Source organism: Triturus cristatus, chromosome 8, assembly GCF_964204655.1.
Source record: "Triturus cristatus chromosome 8, aTriCri1.1, whole genome shotgun sequence".
Lineage (NCBI taxonomy): Eukaryota > Metazoa > Chordata > Amphibia > Caudata > Salamandridae > Triturus > Triturus cristatus.
In genome coordinates, this window is record NC_140591.1 from 1,184,548,053 (window position 1) to 1,184,571,613 (window position 23,561).

General features: G+C 46.5%; 1 protein-coding gene across 1 annotated transcript in view; it reads left to right on the forward strand.

Annotated features, from left to right (window-relative positions):
* Nucleotides 1–23,561, forward strand: part of LOC146805589 (E3 ubiquitin-protein ligase HERC2-like) — a 1,563,844-nt gene that overhangs the window by 816,255 nt on the left and 724,028 nt on the right. Inside the window, 4 exon segments of the mRNA XM_085622871.1 lie at nt 1,839–1,920; nt 2,047–2,190; nt 6,466–6,556; nt 9,925–10,102. Coding sequence (XP_085478997.1) covers nt 1,839–1,920; nt 2,047–2,190; nt 6,466–6,556; nt 9,925–10,102 — 495 coding nt within the window.

Below are 23,561 nucleotides of genomic sequence, written 5' to 3' on the forward strand. Positions count from 1 at the left end.
TTAAGGGAGAATGGAGAGAGACTGGGGTCCTGATTTGCAGGATCCCAGCCAGACTAGTCAATAACAGCTCAGCACCAGGCAAAAAGTGGGGGTAACCATAAAAGCAGGATCCATGTCTGGAGGTTCAGACAGTCTTGAAAGCAACTGACATCAGCATGCAGGAGTGGCTCTTTTATAGGGCTAACATGCCACTTCTAGAGCAGAACGGCATCAGTGTGGGTCCACACTACGCCACCATCTGGTGCACAGAAGTACTACCAAAACAGTTTCTGTATCCAGTCTGATGCCTGTAGAATATTCAAAAGGTGACGGATCTGCGGCCAGCTAGATTCTGTACCTGCTAGAGTATTGCCTAAGGTGAGCAACTTGTTCTTTTTGCTAATAACTTGGGCATCATTTGATGAATCTTCTGCTAAACATATATATATATATCAGTGTGTGTTCAAAAGGGCTTTTTAGGTCTTGTCTACTTAAGAGTGCATGCACTGTCTATTGGTAGACATATTATGACCTTAACCAGAACGTACAGATTCTTGGAGCCCGCCCATTGCTTACCATTGGTTGACTTTCATTTACCTGGTTCATATTCTTAGCCCAGCTTGTCAGTCTTGTGTTTGCCTTTACCATTTATTTATATTGGCTGGCTTCTGTGCTTCCACTGCTTGTTTTTCAATCCCTCCATATTTTTGGGGATTAAGCACTCTGTTTTCCAGGTCTCTCCCCCTTCATTCTGTTATGCTGTCTGTCATCTGTGTCCTTCTCCCTGCCCCACTTCACGTTTCGCTCTCCCTAGTTTAATCCCACCAACTCCCCGGTTGCTCTCTCGCTTGTGTGCTTCTCCCCTTCCACTTTATTCTCTTTGTCATTTGCTCCCCCTGAACTCCACTTTGCGTTCCTTGTTTTATCCTCTTCCCCTCCATCCAAGCCTGTGAGTTATTTCTTCCCTAGCCACTCTCCTGTGTTGCCTTTGCCAACATGTTGATACCTCACCTGCCCTCTGTGTTGTTTCCGCCTTTGATTGTTAACTACAAAGGAAAAGTGAATCATTATTTTTATAATCTCACTCATCTGTGGTGCGTGTGTCTACAAAATGACACAAGGCTGTGTTTAAGGCTTTTTTTAAATTCATTAACTATGTTGCACAGCATCGGAGATTCATTCAAACTTTTTCATTTAGGCCCTCTCCAGAGGACCTCTGCCTTGTAGAAGTACTGCTTTTGTTCTATTAAAAATGTGACTAATCTACGGTTAGAAGTATCCATCAGAATAAATTGTTTACACTTTGTAACCCTCTTTCTGGTGAATGCTCTATCTAAACGTGGATTGCTCACTGCCCCCTACCTCCCGGTTTAGTGGAGTGACTACAAGGTCCAAAGTTAGAAATCTGCACACTGTCACCTTCAGTTCATCTATGCGCCACATCTGAAGGTGTGGAAAGGGAAGAGACAAAAAATGGACATCTGCATGAAGATGTGGCTCTTTCATGCTACTCCACTCGATCTGTTCCTGAGCATTGCAGACCCAATGTGGAGGTCTTTCGGAGCAGTGTTGTGAGATTTTTCAGATCTAGTCGTGCACCTCTGAACTATTCAAAAGGTGAGGAACCTGTGGTTAGATAATGTATCCACCAGAAAGGGTGCTATTGAAGGTCAGTAACTTGTTATTATTGATCATGGTTCTTGGAATATTTAATACTTTTTTATGCTTTTTTGCTTGCATTATTTGGTAAAATATTTTCCTCCTGTCAAACATTAGGAGCAGCTTATCATCAAAGTTAAACCATTATAGTCATTGCTATGAACTGAACATGTCTCACTTTAGGACTTTTACTCTTGCAGATAAAAATCCCTTCCTTTTCGGAGACCCTGTCTGCCTTGAATGTAGTACAGGTTGCTGGGGGATCAAAAAGCCTTTTTGCAGGTACATTTTCTCATGTCAAACTAAGTCTGTTGATGTCTACTATAATTTTAGATTTATGAATCCATGTTAATTTTCCAAATGAAGTTACTGTGAGCTTTATTTCTAACTCTTTGTATTTGTTTACAGTCACAGTGGAGGGTAAAGTGTATGCTTGTGGAGAAGCCACCAATGGAAGACTCGGTTTAGGTATATCCAGTGGTACTGTGCCTATACCCCGGCAGATAACAGCGCTTAGTAATTATGTAGTGAAAAAGGTTGCTGTTCATTCAGGTAAAGATGCATTTTATGTTCCTTTTCCCTTTTCCCTACATAAATAAATAGGCAATTGTATTTTCAGATATTGTCTAAGTAATTTTTGTTTAGAGCATCGTATTATTTTTCTCCTGTATGTTTTATGTGATCTGTATGAACACAAAAATAAAAGTGTTGAATTCCAAAGAAACTACAACTCAGGTAGGTGAGTCCTAAGTCTTTATTCTGACCATCCGCTCTGACAGCAATGACAACAACGGCATGAACATTCTAAGTTGAACTCCCCAGGGTCATACCATTCTCAGAACAGGGTAAGGGAGGGTGGAACATACCAACTCAAGATAATTATACTAAGATTGTAACACATCTCCCCCTGAAGCGATACAACAAGAAACAATAATTCACGTAGTGTTTACAACTCTGTCCTTGCTCCATGTTTGTCCATTTTCCAAACGGACTACGCTTCTACCTGCTTTTTCCACCCTTTGAGGTACACCATACTTGCTCGTTCCTGGTTGCACTTTGCCAGGTTTTTTGACCCAAACAGGAGAGTTAGGTTTTACCTCCGTATCTTTTGCTCCATGTTTTTCATCATACCACAACTTGTATTTCTGTTGATGTGACTCAACTCTTTCCTCACTTTGGCTTAAGTCCGGTACCACACTCTTACCCCCACCCAACCACCTCGGATTCATTTTGGTGCTGGGTTCCCTTCCTCTGAGAAAAACAAAAGGAGATATCCCCGTGACCACATTGGGCGTGGTGTGATATGCCCACATGGACTCTCTCAATGAATCCTCCACATTGAACCCGTTGGTGATGGCTAGTTGTATGTGTTCCTTGATCATGCGATTCACCCTTTCTACCAACCCGTTGGCTTTGGGACAATAGAGAGCAGTTCTTTCATGCTTTATATTGTGTTCCTCCAAGAATTCTTTCATCGTCTCAGAGACGAACTGCACTCCATTGTCCGTTACAAGGGTGGCAGGGATGCCTTCATACACAAAAATGTTCTTAAGGAATGTGATAAGACTGTTAGTTGTGGTGGATGACGTGAACTTTACCCAATGGGAAGTGTAATCCACCAAAACAAACATAAATCTCTTCTGTGGCCCCAGGATTTCCATGGGACCCTCAATGTCCATGGCCAGTTTAGTCCACAGAATCATTGGCACGTTGACAGGAGCCAATGGAGCTCTGTGATTGACTTTGCTCTTGTCGCTTCTCGCACAACTATCACACTCTTTTACTTTGAGTTCCACCTTGGTATCCATTTTAGGGAACCAAAAACAGCTCCGCACTTTGTTTTTAGTGAGGCTCCTACCCAAATGTCCTTCATGGGCCAGATCTATAATCTTGTTCCTCAACCCTTCGGGTGGAACGATTTTGTCCCCCCGATGCATGCGACCAGCCATGAAAAAAAGTTCAAATCTCACCTCCCAGAAGTCTCTAACCTGGTCAGGAACTTCTGAAATCTTCTCTGGCCACCCTTTAACAATGAGGTCTTTTAACATATCCATGGCCCTATCTTCCTTCATGCCCGTTAATGAGGGTAGATGCACTGCCAAAATGGGTACATCAAGCGCTTCCTCACTTTGTATACCTTTGAGTGGTAACCTTGACAGGCAATCTGCAATGACATTTTCTGGACCTGGTAAGTACTCAATATTGAAGCAGAAGTTTTCTAACCCTAAAACCCACTTACTTATCCTCGGGGATACGTTTTGTGCATGTCTGGGCGAAAACATAAAAGTTAGGGGTTTGTGGTCCGTGTGAATAGTAAACTTTGTTCCCCACAAAAAAAAATTAAAATGATGTACCGCCCAAAAGCAAGCCAACGCCTCCCTTTCAATGACTGAGTAGTTGCGTTCTGCCTCACTCAAGGTGCGGGATGCAAACGCTATGACTCTTTCTTCCCCTTCTCCTTTTTGGGATAACATGGCCCTCAATCCCTTGCTTGATGCATCAGTGGTTAAAATGGTTCTCCTTTTGGGATCCAAGGATCCCAGTGCTGGAGAATCCAAAATGCGTTGTTTTATCACTTCAACCATTTCACTGTGTTCTTTCGCCCAAACAAATGCAGTGCTCTTCAAAAGATCACGTAAACCATCACACAAATCAGCAAAGTTTCTGACAAATTTAGACATGCACTCCACCAAGCCAAGGAATGATTTTAGCTCCTCCTTGTTCGTTGGATGCGGGGCATCCCTGACTGCCTGAATTAAGCTGTGCTTGGGTCTAAACCCATCTTTGGAGATGGTGTGCCCCAGATAGTCAACTGACGTGACCTTAATCTTACACTTGTCTAGCTGTACCGTTAACCCTGCATCAGATAGTCTACGACACACTGCATTGAGGGTGGCGTTGTGTTCTTCCTCTGTCCTCTGGTGTTTCGAAGGTGATTCTCCTTCAGAGACGCTTTTTGTCTTGAGTGGAGCTCAGGCCTCCTGTATGCCTTTCCGTATATACCACTCCTGTCCAGAGTTCTCATGAAGATTAGTAAGGACTGCGTGCAAGTTATTCTTGTGGTTCCGGATTGGAACAGAAAGTATGGCATCCAGAACTCCTGAGCATGAGCTTTGGTCCTCTGGTCAGGCTGCCCCTTTAGGGGGGATCTACTGTTGCAGCAATAGGGCAGTGTCCTGCATCCAAACCTGTGCATACTCTGCCTTCATACATGGAGATTGAGCAGTGAAAGTTGACCTCTCTCCTGAAGCCTGTGATGTAATTCTGGCAGCCAGGCATCCCTCAACCAAGACACTATAAGCCGCGGTTGGGATTAATTTGTGGATTGGTTTGCATCCAAACAGATTCACCCCCTTTTCTGCATCCTTATCTGATGTTTTGTTGTTTGTTCTCTCATTGGCCGGAAAGGTTTTGCTCTGAGCACTGTTAAAGGGTACCTTTTAGCCATATTGGCATTCCTGCGGCGACCAAATCAGCCCTTCCCATTAAAGTCACCAGTTGTGACTTGTTTTCTCAAGGGACTACAGCATATGTTCCCTACAAAACCCTTCATTATACCCCAGTGGGACCTGAAGCTAGTTTTAACCTTATGTGTGCACCATTCAAGCCTTTTCACAATGGTCCTCATCGCTTATTAACCCTAAAAACTGCTTGTGTAGTGGCCATTACACCACCCAGGAGGGTTAGTGAGCTGCTAGCACTGTGTGGGCCCTCACATATGTCTTCCCAGACAAAGTGGTTCTGAGAACACGTGCCTCTTTCCTAACAAAAGGGGTGACATCTTTTCATGTGGGCCAGGCAATCACCTTGCCTACCTTATTTTCTCTGCCTCACGCTTCCAAAGAAGAGGAGAGATTCCCCCGACTCGACCCAGAAAGAGAATTGCCGTTCTATATTAATCATACCAGAGAGTTCTGGTGGATGTTGAACTTTTAATAGGGTTCGTTGAGGCGAAGTAAGGGAAGGCATGCAGAAGTGGCCCATCTCACAATGGATAGTGCTGTACATTAAGATCTGCTACGCAGTGGCCAAGAAGCAACCTTCTGAGGACCTGCATGCTTATTCCACCAGAGCCAAGGCTGGGACCACTGTGTTAGCTTGCGGAGTCCCTGTCCTGGACATCTTTCAGGCTGCAACATGGGCATCTCTGCATACATTTACCAAATACTATAACCTGGACAGTATGTCCATCATGACAGGCACTTTGCCCGTTCGTTCCTCTAGGACTTCCTGGTCTAAATCTGTTTACAGATCCTCTTCCGGTGAGGTATTACCTTGGTACCTATTCTAAGGTAAGGAAACTGCAGCTAGAAGTCTGTCAGATGAACAAGTTACTTGCCTTCAGTAACGCTTTAGCTGGTGCGGACTGTATGTATCCGTAGATTGCTTACCGACCATCCCATCATCCCCACTCTGTGAATGGATTTCTCCATATAGGGTATCTCTGACCACTGGTCCATCAGCAACCTTCATGGCTCTGCACTTATGACGTGAAAATATCATAACTGATGTCAGCATGCTGTGGTGGTACCTATATAGACATCATGCACCTCATCTCTGGAATGGATGACGCCTATGACTCTGAGCTGATCGATGCCCCCTACCAGTGCACAGAGATACTGTTTGAAAAGTTTCTAGAACCCGTCTGATGCCTGTGGATAATTCTAATATAAGGAATCTACGGATACATAGTCTCTACCAGGTAAGGTGTTACTGAAGGTAAGTAACTTGTTCTTTCAGACTGTAGTCCTAATAGATACAGGACAGTAACTATTTTGTAGTTGATGGTTTTGGAGGATGCTATGCTCAAAAAGTTTTCTCTTGCAGGTGGCAGGCATGCAATGGCTTTAACTGTTGATGGAAAGATTTTTTCTTGGGGCGAAGGAGATGATGGAAAGCTTGGACATTTCAGCAGAATGTAAGTTTTTTTTGCACGTCTGTGCATTGCACTCTATAACAGAAACAGATTATGTTGTACTATTATGTGCTATCTTGTAAATCAATGGGCTGACTAGATAATTATTGGTTCCTTCTTTTACATGAAGAAGCAATAGCCTTGAGCACGTCTATGTTCCTTAAAACATATTTCAGTGTATTAAACTTTGTATAATAGAATGTGTTAGGGTGTTTTCCTTTATTAATTGCACAGTTAAGCATTATTTTGCTTAATCTTAAATTGGAATAAACAAATTGGCATATGGCACTTGCCATTATGTTTGTCACTGTCCTTCGTGAGTCTTGCTTTTGCTACCTAAACTCAGCATGCCTTCACTTTTTTTCTTAGTTTTAATTTGATCTGCTTTTATTGTTCAATAACGCAGTTTGTTTTTTTTGCTTTTAAAATGTAAACATAAGCTAGGCATCTCAAACAATGATATATTAATATTTTGCAAGATTATAATTAGAGCTTTGATGTAAGAATTACTTTGGATACTGTAGGAGACTAGGATATGCCTGTTATGGTTACCCCCACTTTTTGCTGATGTTTTACTGTTTTTCGACCTTAGTTTGGCTGGGGCCCTGCTATTCAGGACCCCAGCCTAGCTGTTTCCTCTCTAAATTAATTCCATGTACCTTCGGTACACCGCAGATTGGATTCTTAGGTGCCCTTATAAGTCCCTAGTATATGGTATACTATGTACCCAGGGCATAGGTACCAGGGGCTGAAGCATGTATTATGCCACCCCTGGGAAGCCCTTCAAAATGACACCACAGGTCTGCTACTGTAGCCTGGGTAAGGTGGTGTGTGCACCCCTTACAGAGATATAGGTTCACGATATCTCACCTATCACTGCACATAGAAACCTATCAGTCACCCCTATGGCTGGCCTTATCAATCCTGAAGGCAGGGTGCTTGGTTTTATGTGAGAGGGTGCCCGGGCATGAGCTGATTCCCTCTGCAGCTTTCGGAATCTATCCTCCGGGGTTGCCAGTAGTGCAGCCTGACCATATACTCTTAAGTGCATCATAACTAAGTGGTAAATGCTAACTTTGGACTGGCTTTATGCATACATGTCGTGTTTGGTGTCAAACACCTTGGAATCATACCCCCACACCAGTAACTGGTGTGGGAGTATGATCCCACCCTTCTAGAGGGAGAGACATAACAGCACCGGTATACCCGGTACCCGTTTGAGCCCTGGCATCACAAAATGGGTGCTGCAGCCACAGACATGAGTCTGGCCTCCTGCTGCTGAAGGAAACTCCGGCAGGGGAGGCATGGACAATAGGTTTCCTGTCACAGGGAGGTGTAATCACCTCCCAGACAGGCTTTAGTGTATTGGGGCTGGGTGGGAGCACTCCAAGAGTGCTTTGAAGTCTGCACTCGTAGCACATTTGGTGTCCCTGTGCATAGTCCATTTCAAACCGGTTGCAGGGGCTACCAGCCCCTGCTCTGGTGCGAAACTGGACAAAGGAAATGGGTGTAGCCCCCCCCTCATGCCAAACCCTCCCATAGGTGGGTCCCCTGAGTTAGTCCAACCCCTTTCTTAGGTATAAGTAAGGAACCCCTGGCAACAGGACTTTAGATATCCCTGGACGAAACTCTGCAACTGAATCCTGGAACTTCGACGCTCTACTCCAGACCAGAGGACTGAAGAAATCTCCCTTGGGGTCAAGGAGGGACTCTCCCTGCTTGGCCGGCACCAAAGACGCAGCTGTCCGTTCTGCATCTCCGAAGCTCCCGCCGGACGCCGAAGACTTTGCAAAACCAGAGGTGGATTTCCAGACTTCCCCGTCGCTGAACCAGGTCCCCAGCAAAGCTGAGACCCGCAGCCCTCATGAGTGACTTGGAAGCAATACCCCCTGGACACGGTGCACATTTGCAAGTGCATCAGCTTCTTGACATCCCCTGAGGCTGTGCATTGTGTTACTTGTGGGCCGCCATTTAGTGATTCCTCTCGAGCTCCCTTCGCGATCCCTGGTCCGTCGACTGTTGGGTCCCTGTGAAGGTAACTCTGACTTTCTTTGGGCTTCCCTGGTTGCTCCAGACGTGCCCTCACTCCTCCTCGCTGGTGGAGTCCCTCAGACCTTGCTGGTCTGCACCGAAGCATCTTTTTCCTTTCTGCGTGGGTTGCTGTTGCCAAGGCTTGTTGGGTCCAATCCGGGCACCGATGCCGCAGCACTCAACATCCTTCGTGGGACAGCTCGAATCCAGCTCCTGTTCATTCTCGATGCCTCCTGGTCCTCGTGGCTGAAGAGTCAAGCTTCACCTTCTTCACCTGAAACACCCGACATCGGTGGGCATACGTCTATTGGGCCCCTGGTCACTGGCAAGTGACCCAGACTCTGTCCCCTCTGCTTTCAGGTTCTTCACATCTTCGATCTAGGCTTGGATCTCTTCAGACACTTGGCATCTTCCCGGCACAGCACTTCTTTGCCAGCTTCCATTGAAAACGATGACGCGACTCGAATCCATTTGACAACTATGCACCCGGCTTCCCTCGGTGAGGTAACTGGAGTACTCCGGTGCTCCCATGGGTGTTGACCCTAGAACTGCCTAAGCCCAAGAGGGTTTGGTCCTAGTCCATTTTGAAGTGTCTCTAATCTTTAAAAATCTAACTGCGACTTTTCCCTTAGAAGCTAACGGGAGCTCGCGGCTGTGTTCTTACACTGCACACGGACCCCGTGGGTCTCCTGTGTCACTACCTTGGGTGGTTCCTATAGGCCTTGTGTCTAGTTAAGTCGTGGTTCTTATATCACTATTTTAGTATATGGTTTGGCACGCCCCTAGGGCCTAATGTGTATTTGTGCTATTTTACTGTAATATTTGAAGTGTAACTTATGTGTTTTGACCTCTATCCTCATAAAGAGACTAGTAGGGTGTGTTTAGAAATAAATACATATATTTTATATATATATACCTGGTGTGGTTGCCTTTCATTTAGCCATTTAAGAGATTATAGACTGGTAAAACAAGCTGCTTTACTTTCCTTCAAGACTTAGCCTGGAGGCTGCTCTCCATAGCTACCACTAGGATAGCTTTCAATAAAGGTTGTCTTTAACTTATCATCAATAAGGGGTTGTTTGGACTAGTGCAAGGTGCCCACTATAACTAGTGGACAGCATATACCAGGCCAACTTCTCACAGATACATCCTAGTTATCCTACCAGTATTTACCACTTTTATTCTAAGGGCCTCTGGGGTAGCAAGTAATGTAGTATACTGTTGCTTTATTTTATTTTAAATATTTGTAGTCCAATAAAGAACACCAAACCTGGTTTTGGGAATTTTTGATTGAGCCCAGCACAATGTTTAACCTGTCTTCACATGTATTTTTTGTTTAGGAACTGTGACAAGCCAAGACTAATAGAAGCTCTGAAAACCAAGCGAATCCGTGATATTGCTTGTGGAAGTTCTCACAGTGCTGCAATCACTTCCAGCGGCGAGCTCTACTCTTGGGGCCTTGGAGAATATGGTCGGCTCGGACATGGTGACAACACAACACAGCTGAAACCTAAGATGGTGACTAGTCCATTATTTGTTCAAGCTTTCATTTCTTTTAACATGACTGACCTGATGCAAAAAGTATCCTCATCAGTCCTATGAGTTGATAACTCGTACATACTGCTAGGTCAATCTTGCCTGCCTGTAACCTCTGACTGAGTAGAACATACATATTTTACTAGGTCGCCAACTTTAATTTAGATTCCCCATGATTTTGACGGCAAATTATTGCTTCATTCAAAGAATTACATTTTCCTTGAACTGGCCATTTCATTAGACTTGCCCTGTGCAAACCCTTCTCTCTGCCCCCACAAACCCAAATGTTTTTGTTTCTGGCTTGGGTAGAACAACATTTCTTAGAATCCCGTTTTATCCCAGCTCTAAACAATCTAAAAATCTCTGTTCCTCTCGCACAGTAATCTTGTATCGTGCTGAAAGCATCAGTTTGTGTGCGTTGTATACACCAGACAAATCTCTGTTGCTATCTGTCTATTCCTCTCTCATGAAATAGACAAAGTTCACCATTGTTGAATTGAAGCTGACATCCTGCTTTGAAAATTGTTGTTGCTTTGAAAAATAAATATGTTAAAGTGATTTGTGGGCCCAGTGTAACTTAAAACAGAAGCTACTTGGAGCAGTGCCTGGTTTGCATACATATGGCAGGTAATAGCCTCCCTTCCCATGCAACAAGTGATTCAACTACATGAAGCTTACTAGCTCTCACACCTTGCTTCTGATCCATTACAGACCATTGTTAATTTGGGCGGCCTCTTGATTTTAATAATGTACATGAGGTCTCTGCCATAACGAAGTTTATAAAATCATTGAATTGACCATTCCTTGTTAAACATCATGAGGCTGCAAAGGATCGTTTCTTTTAAGAACGCATTTAATTGATTTTTCCAACAAATATTTTTTTTATAGAACCATGCTCTTCTACATAATATTGTCACAAAACAATGGACTGATGTGGCCCGAGTAATTACCAATGGCGGATATTAATTCAAAAATTACACCCATGACTTTTTTGTTTTCTTGAAAGTGAGGGGTATTCCCAGATATGGGTCAGGTGCTTACACTAATTCAAGCATTTCACCCATTTGTTTTTTTGTTTGCCTTGATACTATTTCATAGTAGTTGACAAAATCCATGTTTGAGCACAGTATCTTTCAGAGCTGGCTGGCACCTTCCAGACTGTCCTTTTTAGAATGATATAGATACCTGAAAGTGATCCCACCACTTGCCCGATATCTTAGTTTGTTTGTGCAGCCACCCTCACATTTGTTAAGTTAGTTTCAACAAGAAAGATCTACTCATCCACCTTGGCTATTTCTAAAATGGAGACACAGATTCTGAATTCAGTTTTTCACAGTGCCTCTTTTATCTAGTAAAATCCCCAGGCCAACGAGGCCACAAAACTCCTCCTCCTCTACAATATCAAGTAGTGCAGGCTTTGAGGACAGAGCAAGAATTTGGGATACCTTGGTGGATGTTTTCCATCATCATGGGAAAATTGCTCTATAGTCATAAACTATGTGCAAGATGCCTAGTCTGTTGGCCCGACATGAAAGACAGCTTAGGGACGAAGAACTACCTATCCAAAAAGACATTCTGGTGTGAATTAAAATTGGTGAAAATATTTTAATTGAAGCAAATGAAGCTTGACCCGCACTTTTGCCTCCCAGAAGTCATCCTCATCAACAGACTCCACATCCCCCTCCTATGCATGCCACAACCATGCTAGCCTGTCTGTGATATTCAAGGCAGGATGTAACTGAGATATTTTCTTGGCTTCCGGTGGGCAAAGAGCCAGCCTTAAATCCAGTGCTGTGGGTTGAATGAAGTGCTTGAAGAATTGTGAGTTTGATAGATTAACTTCCTTTTATTAATATCCTCATATCACCCCAGCTGTTGTGATCTAAGATGACCCAGTGGAACCGACCTCTCACCTTCTGCACAGACAGCATCCCAGCTACACCAAACTGGGCTTAAACACCCTTATTTTTTGGTGCTTGGGAGCAATCATAAGTCTGCTCCGTTCTCCGATTCTAACCCACAACTCCTCCTTAGAAAGTCTGTCCAGATAGTGTCTTCTCTGTCAGGTGTACAGCCCAAGTCCATCCTGCAAGGCCAGTGCACAGCTTTAAGCCAATCCTCTGGGAGAGGAGCTGCGGTATCTAGCTATTGTTTGCAGATCTCTCTTCCTGCAAGGTTTACCAAATAGAAAAGGAAGCCCCTCTGCTTCCTGCCCAAAAGGCTAAGTGACTTTGTATAAACTCCCAACAGCACCAGCACAGGACTCATCTCAATCCTAAAACCCAGGATGTTACAAAATTCCATACATAAAGTTGAGAATTACTTCATATAGCTCTGTTCCCAAACTTCTGCTAACGCACATATGCCTATGAAATCCCGCTGCTTACATCCTGGGAGCTTGACCCTGTCCAGCATAATCCTTACACCATCAATCAATACCTACCATAGTTCTTCTGTACTGAATTTTTCATAGAGTCACATGCTTGAATCAATCCCAGTTGTTAAGATGGAAGTTCCACTGTTAAACTTTCATAGCATTACAAAGAAAATTCATTTAGAAACAACATAAAAACCATGCACTTTAGTAACCCAGTCAACTGATTGAAAAAAAGTCTCAAATGCCAACCAATGTGGTAAGAGTGCACTGACCTCCACTCCTTCCATAGGCTTCCATAGTTTAGATTTCTAAAACCCTTCCTTTGGAAAGGAGTCACTTTCATAGGATTGGTCCTGTGGAAGGGAGTCACTCTTGTAGGCTTGCTCAGAGCTCCCTCTAAACCCAGAATTTTAGTCAGAAATGTACCTGGACGTATTACTTCTTAGATTACCTTCATATCAAGCTTTTGGAATTCTATTGAGATTGTTTTAGGGCATCTTTTCGACCCAGGACATAAAAAACACACTGTAGGGCATGTGCCTCCCATGTGTAGGCGATCATATTTGTGGATAATATTCCAAATAAATGCCCCTAGTGCTTTCACCCTCAACATCAATAATAAACAATGCAAAATATGTCAGAAATTCTCCTAAAAAACCCTGAATGATATGAAAGGATGTTTGCCTTGCTGGCTCCAGAAAAACAAAATCAGTGATCAGACATCATTAGATGAGGAAACGTTTCAAGGAACATATTCTGGAGGTAAAAGGTATTTTCTGGGATAGGTGTCTCGCAAGACATTTTTCTGAGAGGAATCCACTATTGTCCTCTAATGAATCACACATGAGGCCTTGAAAAAAATCTACCAAGAAGTGAGATAGACTAGCTAAGGGCGTATTAATAAGCTGAGGAAATTGTAAATCAGTGGACGCCTGCCTTGTCAACTACTCTGTCGACCACCTTGAGTGACAGTGCTGTCGATGATTAAAAATATTGACTCCTTGACATCTGGTTCGCCTAGGACAATGACGACAAAAACAGTGCCAGAGCCACAGTGGTTGGCTCCTCCGCTACCAATTCCACCACCGACATCTCCACCATCTGTGACAGCCGAATCGATGACCACCAATCAACATCGAAATGAAAGTCTGTGTCCTTCTTTCTGCTTCTGGCAAAGATATTGCTGCTGCAAGAAAATATTTTACTAAGTAAGGTGACTTCTCAGTTTCTAGTGAAGTTCTTGGATCCAGTGGATGAGTCGCAGAATGAAAGGCCCTTTGGAACTTCCACCAATCCTGCTGAGTTTCCAGGATGAAGATTATGACAAAAATACATGTGGGCAAGACCAGTTAAAGGGTTGCCAAAAATGTTATGAGGTGGACCAATCTCCTCGTAGGGTATATAGAAACTTATGAAAGACATTATGACGAATATTGCGATTACCCTTCCTGTCAGAAGTCTCCTGTGGTCCGCTCCCTAGCAGACCTCAATAGGCTACATCGGTTGAAGCAGGATTGTTAGGGACAGTTCTTCACATTAATGAGATGCATTTCAACCCTCTCTGCATTCTTCACCACTGCCACAACCAGGACCTATGCAGCTATCAGCTTCACTTTTACCACCTTCACATCCACCACAACCCTTGCCTCCATCAACAGACATTCCACTAATACAAATGAACACTTCTGATGATAAAGATTTGGGGAGGGCGGAAGGCAAACACCTGGAGACACCCAGACAGACAAATGGGGTGACCTAATAACCCCATCATCTGGCAAGCCTTTCTCAACCCATGCAGACTCCTCTCCAGATTTTATCTCCCCTTTTCTTTCTCTCTTGGAAGTGATGTCAACATGATTGTATTTGTCTGTCACTCAAAGGATGGTTTTCCACATGATTTTAAGGAAGAACCAAAAAGATCAAAATGTAAATTGTGGACATATGTGACTCAGTTCATGTACTTTGTTTGAGGGAAAGAAAGAAAAGGGAGAGAGAAACATCGTGCAGGCATAGATACTTTCGATCTTCAACAAAAGGGCCCCAGAATATGTTCCCAAAAATCAGGTGCAAAAAGTAATTTTCGAGGCATATGAGCTGTAGATCATATGCGTTAGCATAGATCGCCATCTGGTGTTGGGCTCGGAAGTTTGCACTTTGTTTTTCTTCGAAGAAGTCTTTGTAGTCACCAAGTAGGTGACTCCTCCTTTTGGTGATAGTGTGCACGGACATCGTCTCCATCCTTATAGTTTTTTTTCGCCATGTGGTTCGGATGTGTATTGCTGCACTACGGTTCGGTATCATTCTCGAACCCCTTTGACGCGCAATCCTCTACCCTCAACGGTATTGTCTTAGATTGCGCTCTCTCTACGTCGCGTATCGTCCAAACTGTGAAACCTTCGATCAAGAAACTTCGAGGCGGACCGTCGGGACTACCCGTGCCGACTACGCCTACAGTCGATGGAACGGACACCTTTCAAACTATGTCCCGGGTGTCGTGCTAAATTTCCACACACCGACCTGCACGAGGTCTGCAACCTGTGCCTATCCCCGGAACATGAAGAATCATCCTGCGAAGCGTGTCGATCATTCCGATCGAAAAAGACCATCCGTGACCGTCTGTCTCGACGCCACGGATGCAACACGGCAGCGGCTCCGTACCAGGCATCTTTGGCGACGAAACACAACACAGTCCTGCCGCAGAAGGAGAAGAAGAACTGGTCTCCGTGTCCGAAGCCGACTCCGACATGGAAGAAGACCTCAGCGTCACTCCGGCTCAACGGACCGTGAGTCCAGACCCCCAGTTGCTCACTCAACCTAGGGGAAAGGCTCCGGTGTCACCCTCACCCTCACCCTCGGGCTCCGGTCGACACAGTGAAAAAGTTTCGGTTGCTCCGCCCTCCGGCCCGGCTACGAAACACAAACACAAACCTTCCGGCTTGGGCTCGAGCCGACCCCAGTCAGGTTCCAAACCAACACCTTCGGCACCGAAACATAAGGACAAACATGGGACTCCTCCCTTGTCGTCGGTACCGAGGACATCTTCGGCGCCGAAAGCCTCGGAGCCGAAACCCTCCAAGCTAAAGGAGCCAGAACCAAAGTCGTCCAAGCCAAAATCTTCGGAGCCGAAAAGCTCCACACCTAAAAGCTCGGAGCTGACGACCTCTGCTCTGAAAACTTCAGAGCCGAAACAAACCACTGCGAAAACTACACAGCCTAAACCGGCTAAAACTAAAGAACTAGTTCCTAAACACCCGGCATCCAAAGACTCTCAACCAAAATCTTTGTTGCCGAAATCCACTCCAAAAGAGACAGAAATTCCTTCCAAAGAACGTCCATCTGAAGAACCACCATTGGATCCAAAACAGAAAAAACTCAGTATCGATCCCAAAACTGGACACCTTATGGCTACACTTCCCAAAAAACAGAAGTTAGACCTCCCACAAGAGGCCCCTATACCTCTTAAGCAAAAAAGAGACATGGGTGCCAACCCTTCTCCCGCTCATATACCTCCATCTCCTCCTCCTATTCCAAACATCACACCATCAAATTCACCACCTCCAATGTCACCAGACTCACAGGATGACTGTTTCGATGATGGGGATGGGGACGACATTGGGGATGATGATCATCACATATCGCAAGACAGACTTACCACACGACACTGACCCATGGGATGATTAGGATAAGGATCCAGATATACCTAATGACCCAGATCTATATCCCTCTAGACCTTCCCCACCTGATGAATATATTGGCTTTGCTCAAATCATCATCAGGACTGCCCAATATCAAGGGGTGGAACTACATAGTGACCCTCTAGAAGAAGATTTCCTTGTAGAAACGTTTACACATTCCCAGAGGTCTACTAACACTCTAACCATGCTGAAAGGCATGTTTAAGCATACAAACAAGGTATTCAAGGATCCAGTTAGAGCCCGAATACTAACACCTCGGGTAGATAAAAAATACAAGGCTGCTCCTTCAGACCCTAAATACATAAGAGGTCAGCTACCACTAGACTCTCTTGTTGTGTCTAATGCCCGCAAGAGAGCTAACTCTCAAACAACCAGTGATGCTCCTCCTCCTGATAAGAAGTCAAAGCTTATTGATGCATCGGGCAAAAGGGTAGCTTCCCAGGCTCCCAACTTGTGTCGTATTGCCAGTGCTCAAGCTTTATTGGCACGTTACGACAGGGCACATTATGACGAATTAGAAAAACTTCTACAGCATTTGCCAGAAGAACATAAGGCCAAAGCTAACGACCTCATTCAGTAAGGGAAGCTTATCACAAACACTTCCATAAAATGCGCCCTAGATGCTGCAGACACAACTTTGTGTGCTATTAACACTAGCATACTCCTCAGAAGACATGCTTGGCTTCGCAAATAAGCAATACAACAAACAACAACACTCTGCCCAAAAATTATTTTAACTAGTGCTAACAAGTCACTGGTAGTATAAACAAAGTCCTGAGAACCAAATGCCCTCCCAATTAGGCTATATACAATTGAATAGAAAAATATTTTATATTTATTTTCATTCTATGATCAGCACAGTACAAAAGACATAAAGGATCAATATCAAAATAATCAATAGACATCATGAGCCTCACACACTCATTCTATCAAACCAACCACACATACGCATACACAGACAAACTCAAACAGACCATCACGTCACAGTTCATTGGATCACAATAAATCTATTCAGGTAATACAAAAAGTCTTCCCCAGACGTACTAACAAATATAGATTTTGACATGACAGAGATGGTAGGCAAGAAGGAAACAAACATCCTCAAATGATCATACAGTATAGAATGCAATTGTTAGACGGCGACCTCAGAGGAGCCCGGAAGGGGGTCCTGACTACCCTGAGACCCACCCTCGTAGTATCGTAGCCGGGCACTGGCGGGAGACTCCCCAGGGGGAGGAATCTCGCAGCTAGGATCGTACTTCTGGCACCACACGACACAGAGTAACCACACGGGGTATTCTCAGAAAACAAGCTTTATCAAGTAGGTTATCACGGCAAATATGTACAAGGTGAGCACGGGCTCAAGAGTCTCGGAAAGGTAGGGGGTAGCGGGACAGTCTTTGGCAAAAGTTCAAGCAGGGACGTATCCGGCGCACAGCTCACAATCCTCGAGCTGGGGGATACGTGGTCGTAGTCGGGGTCCGGCGGGACCGTGAGAGTCTGGGGGAGCCGCGAGTCACTCAGCGGGCTCAGGTACAAGTTCGGAGGTCTTACGATCTTCAGGGAGCCGCGAGTCACTCAGCAGGCTTAGGCACAAGTTCGGAGGTGTTACGATCTTCCAGGAGCCGCGAGTCACTCAGCAGGCTTAGGCACAAGTTCGGAGGTGTTACGATCTTCGAGGAGCCGCGAGTCACTCAGCAGGCTTAGGCACAAGTTCGGAGGTGTTACGATCTTCGAGGAGCCGCGAGTCACTCAGCAGGCTTAGGCACAAGTTCGGAGGTGTTACGATCTTCGAGGAGCCGCGAGTCACTCAGCAGGCTTAGGCACAAGTTCGGAGGTGTTACGATCTTCGAGGAGCCGCGAGTCACTCAGCAGGCTCTCGTTGTTCCAGCGTCGAATCTCCCGGACAGACCCAGAGCACCCCTTGTTATAGGTCGACCCCTCTTTGATGTCCGGAGTCTGTGCAGGCAGGGGTCTTGTCACCTGGGGGTCGCTTGTCGGGGTTTCCTGCTATTGTCTTTTGATCCCTTTCAGAGCCGGGTCGGGAGGAGTCCCAGACACCCAGCAGGCACGGAGCCAGCCCGCAGGGAGGCCGGAGGGCCGATCGAAACCCATCGTCCCAGGGGAGTCCAGAGGTGCGATAGAAACTGCTCCTCCCTCTCTCATCCCCTGGAAGTGTGATGTCCTCCAGCCGGAGTGGCGCCTTTAGGTCAGGGTCGCGCTGGGGCCGGGCGGCCATCTTGACGCATGAAGTGGGCACGCGGGCCCGGGATGGCCGAAAGGAGAGAGGCCATGGACGAGGATGTCCGGGTCGGGTGCGGGTGTTCTGGTAGGAAGGACCGGCTAGGCCGGGTGTTTGGGCTGCAGGTGCCAGGTTTCGGTGGTGCGGGTGCACGGAGGGCCATTCTATGAGGCCGGGTCCAACAGCAATTTTCGTCTCCGGGAGGGAGATAGAGGCAGGGGAGACACGGAGGCTCTAGCGCCGACGCGCGTTTTGGTGTCAGACCCAGATCTGGGTCACGCCTTCATCAGGACAAAGCAAAGCGGTGAGAGACTCATGAAAAATGATGCCTGGGGGACAGGGCCAAGGCAGATAGGCCAAATAGCATTAAACGCAAGGATGGTGCGGAGGTAACGAATTTCGCACAGGAACCCGATAAAATAGCGGAAAAATTAAGACAGTAATATACATGCGTAGAGCCATGCAAAAAATCGGGTGTCTAAAACATGGAGGATCTTCAATTCCAAATGTGTTGCAAACACAGTTAGGAGAAGGTAGTCATCAGAACTCGCAGTGTCACGTCATAAAAACGAGGCCGCTTCAAATAGAAAGGAACCTCGAAGGCGTCTTTAGCGCAGCTTCAAAAAAGCCAATGACCAGTAGGCAGTGTAGAGCTCCCGCCGGCAGCAGTAGGATACTTGACGCAACTCTGGATTCAAGCAGGAGGTACAGTCCTCTATACTCAATCAGCCCTTCGATAAAGAACATCTTTTCTGGCCAACAGTGTATACTTAATTAGGAAAAATGAAAAAAGACACAGACACTGCAAAATCCATGGAAGCTCTACAATTACCTTCTAGCAGGGGCTCCTTTCGTCGCTCCTTCTACAGGGGTGGCTCAAAAACAATCTCATCAGAACATCCTTGCTCCTCTTCCAAAGGGAACAACCAATTTAGTCCCTCCAGAGGCTATTTTCGCGGTTACTTTCCCCAATACCCCCCGACCATTACACTCCCGTCGGGGGACGTCTCTCAGTTCCTACCTGTCTGGAATTCCAACACCTCAGACAAGTGGGTAATACAAATTATCCATAATGGTTATTGCCTGGAACGTACCAGCACTCCACAAACAATCCTTCCCAGAGAGTGGGCAATGTCACCAGAATATCTCACCCTGTTAAAACAAGAGATCCTCTCTCTGTTAGACAAACATGCAATAGAACCAGTCCGCTTACATCACTAAGGAACAGGAGTGTACGCTCTATAATTTTTGATTCCCAAGAAGGACGGCTTTCTCAGGCCCATATTGGACCTCAGACAGCTAAACTCTACATTCAATCGGACCACTTCCAAATGATCACCCTACAACAGCTCCCATTGCTTCAGCAAAGTGACTTTCTTTCCACTCTAGATTTAAAGGACTCCTATTTTCACATTCCCATTCACCCGGCTCACAGGAAATAACTCAGGTTACTGGTGGACGGACATCTGGAAGAGACACGTTAGTGATCAATTCCTTACCTTAGAATGTCCCCAGGCGTCAGACTGGATCCGGAAAGTTTTCGTCAGCAGTACCCCTGCGCATCGGTAGGCGTCGTTGTACGGCTCCGCATATGTCGCTGGCGTCGTAGTTGCCGAGACGACGTCGCTGGAGCTACTTAGACGCACCCACGCGCGCTGACGTCAGATCTTTCTTTTTCCGTGCCAGCAAACGCAGATCCGGAGAGAGGGGCAGCCACAGTCATTTTTTGACTGAGTTTTTGGGACATTTTGTCTCTGTTTTCAAGTATTTATCAATCTACAGGTGCATAGGGATGCCTGGTTTTAAGTCCTGCACGGCTTGTCCCCACATGATGTCGGTGATGGACCCGCACCGTGAGTGTCTCTACTGCCTGGGGCGCAACCACAACTCTGAGTCATGCCCCCACTGCTGTGCCATGGCTCCAAAAACTTTGCAGGAGCAGTCCCGAAAGTGGCTGGAGGCCTGGGAGTAGGTTCCGCGCCGTTCAACGTCACGGTCCCGTAGGAGGTCGAGGAACCGGCCGCGGAGCCATCACCATCATTCGAAGTCTTCACACTTGTAGTCAGGTAAGGCGAAGCACAAGAAGGCAAAGAAGCATTGTCGCTCTTCGCCTTCCCATAGCCGGTCGCGTAACGCAGCTAAGGGTGCAGGTGGCACCGCCCCTGCGGCTCCGGCGGAGCCTACACGGTTGCCGATGGCCTACCCGCCCTTTCCGGGTCCATCGGTTCCTGTCAGCCATGGCATGTGTCTTCGGACCATCCGGCCCCCTTGGTTCACGTTCGGGCCCGGCGGGCCCAGCTGGAGGTCCTCGTTCTTCGATGTCGCCGGCTCCGGCCCTGACGTCGACGACTCCGGCCTTGACGTCGACGACTCCGGCCTAGACACCAAGGCACCCCCATGGATCCAGGCCTGAGACCGTTTCATCTTGAGTGGCGCTCCAGTCACTTGTACGCCTTTCCACCAATACCACTCCTGCTAAGAGTTTTTGAGAAGGTCAGGAACGACAGGCCCAAGTCATCCTTTGAGCTCTGGATTGGGGACGGAGAATTTGATACCCAGAATTCCTAACCATGAGCATCAGTCTTCTGATCAGGCTGCTTCTTCAGGCAGATCTCCTGCTAAAGAAACCGGGCAGAGTGCTGCAACCGAACCGGTGAATGCTCTGCCTGCATGTGTGGAGATTGATTGGTGGCAGTTGACAACTCTTGACCTTCCTCCCGAAGTCTGCAACGTTATTCTAGCAGCTAGGTGTCCATCCACCAAGACGGTATACCCCTGCCATTGGGACTCGTCCATGACATGGTGTACAGAGAACAACGTTGGTCCTTATTTGCACCTCTTTTACAAGTTTTCTTGTTTACTCTTTCCTTTGCCTAGCAGGGCTCTGCTTTGGGCACCATCAAAGGTTGCCTTTCTGTCATCTCTGCCTTTTTTTGGTTGCCATACTAGCCATCCCTGTTCAAATCCCGTATTGTAAATAGCTTTTTTTCGAAAAAGCTTTTTACACATGTTTCCAATGACGCCCTTTGTTATGCTTCAATGGATCCTCATACTGGTTCTGACATTTCTACTGTGCGCTCCCTTTGAGCTGCTACACACTTGCCCACTTAGACTCCTCACCATCAAGACAGTTTTCCTTGTGGTAATAACATCTGCCAGGAGAGTAAGTGAGTTTTAGGGTCTGTCCGCTAACCCTCAGTGTGTCTTGTTCTATTGAGACAAACTGGTCTTTCGGACTCTAACATGCTAAATGGCAAAGGTGGTAACTCCATTCCATGTAGACCAGTCCATCACTCTGCCTACCTTTTTATGCCCAATCACATTCTACTAAAGAGGAAGAGAGACTCCACCACTTGAACCCAAAATGAGCATGGTCATTCTACCTTGATCATACCAAAGATTTTTGAGTGTACGATCAACTCTTCGTAGGATATGTCGGGCCAATACAGGGAAGGCTGTGCAGAAATGTGCCATCTCACGATGGATAGTACTCTGCATCAAAATATGCTGCGCTTAGGCCATAAACCAACCCCAGAGGGCTATCCTGGACATCCAACAAGCAACAATGTGGGCGTTGCTGCACACGTTCACAAAACACTACTGCCTAGCCAGTCTGGCCAGTTGTGACGGACACTTTGCCCGTTCGGTCCTTCAGAATTTTCTGGTATCTGGTTCACTACCCCACCTCCGGGCAGGTATTGCTTGGGTATCTATTCTAAGGTAAGGAATCTGCAGTTAGAAGTCTCTATCAGATGAAAAAAAAAAGTGCTTACCTTTGGTAACGCCTTATCTAGTTGAGACTCTATCTAGCCACAGATTACTTACCAACCCACCCATCATTCCCGCTCTGCAAATGGATTTTTCGGGAGAGGGTTGTTCCCCTTTTAGGGTCCTAGTCTTCCACACCATTGGTCAGTGTTCTTTGTTACTCCGTGCTCCTGGTGTGAAAGTCGTGAAAAGTAACAGACATCTGCGTGCTGTGGTGGCGCCTATATAGGCACCCCGCACATCGCTCACGAACCAGCGTTGGGTCAGCAGCAGATCCCTCTCCCTTCCCCAACCGGAGCACACAGTAGTGACGGATGCATCCCTCCTGGGATAGGGCTGCCACACGGGAGAGCTGGAGATCAGAGGCCTCTGCTCACCGGCGGAGTCCCGGCTCCATATCAACCTTCTGGAGCTTCGTGTGATCCGACTTGCACTGAAGGCATACCTTCCCTCTGTCCGGGGAAGTGTGGTGCAGGTGTTCAATGACAACACCACCGCCATGTGGTATTGCAACAAACAAGGCGGGGTGGGGTCGTGGACCCTATGTCAGGAGGCTCTGCGCCTCTGGACATGGCTGGAACATCAAGGCATTTCCCTCACGGTTCAACACCTGGCAGGATCTTTAAACGCCAGGGTGGACGAACTCAGCCGCCGGTGCCTGATGGATCACGAATGGCGTCTTCACTCGGAGGTGGTGCAAGGTCTCTTTCAACAGTGGGGAGAGCCTTGGTTAGATCTATTCGCCACCGAAGAGAACGCGCAATGTCAGCTGTTCTGCGCGTTGGGATTTCCAAGGCGGCACTCGCTCGGCGATGCTTTTTATCGCGAATGGAGCTGCGGTCTATTGTACGCCTATACCACTTCTACCCCGAGTGCTGAAAAAGATCAGGCGCGACCGGGCCAAAGTCATTCTTTAGGCCCCGGACTGGGCTCAAAGAGTTTGGTATCCCGAGCTACTCAGTATGAGCATGGATCCACCGATCCGACTGCCTCTTCAAGAGGGTCTTCTGTTGCAGCAGCAGGTCCTTCACCCGAACCTGTCCAGCCTCCACCTACATGCTTGGAGATTGAGCGGCGGCAGTTGATTCCGTTTGACTTGCCTCCTGAAGTCTGTGAGGTCATTCTGGGAGCCAGGCGTCCCTCCACTAAATCGGTATACGCCTGCAGGTGGAACAAATTTGTGGCATGGTGCACAGCAAAGGCTGTGGATCCCTTTTCTGTCCCTCTTTCAGAGGTCCTTTTGTTCCTTATTTATTTGGCCTGGCAGGGCTCTGCTCTGGGCACTATCAAGAGCTACCTTTCTGCAATCTCGGCCTTTCTCAGGCTTCCTGATCAGCCCACTCTTTTCAAGTCCCCTGT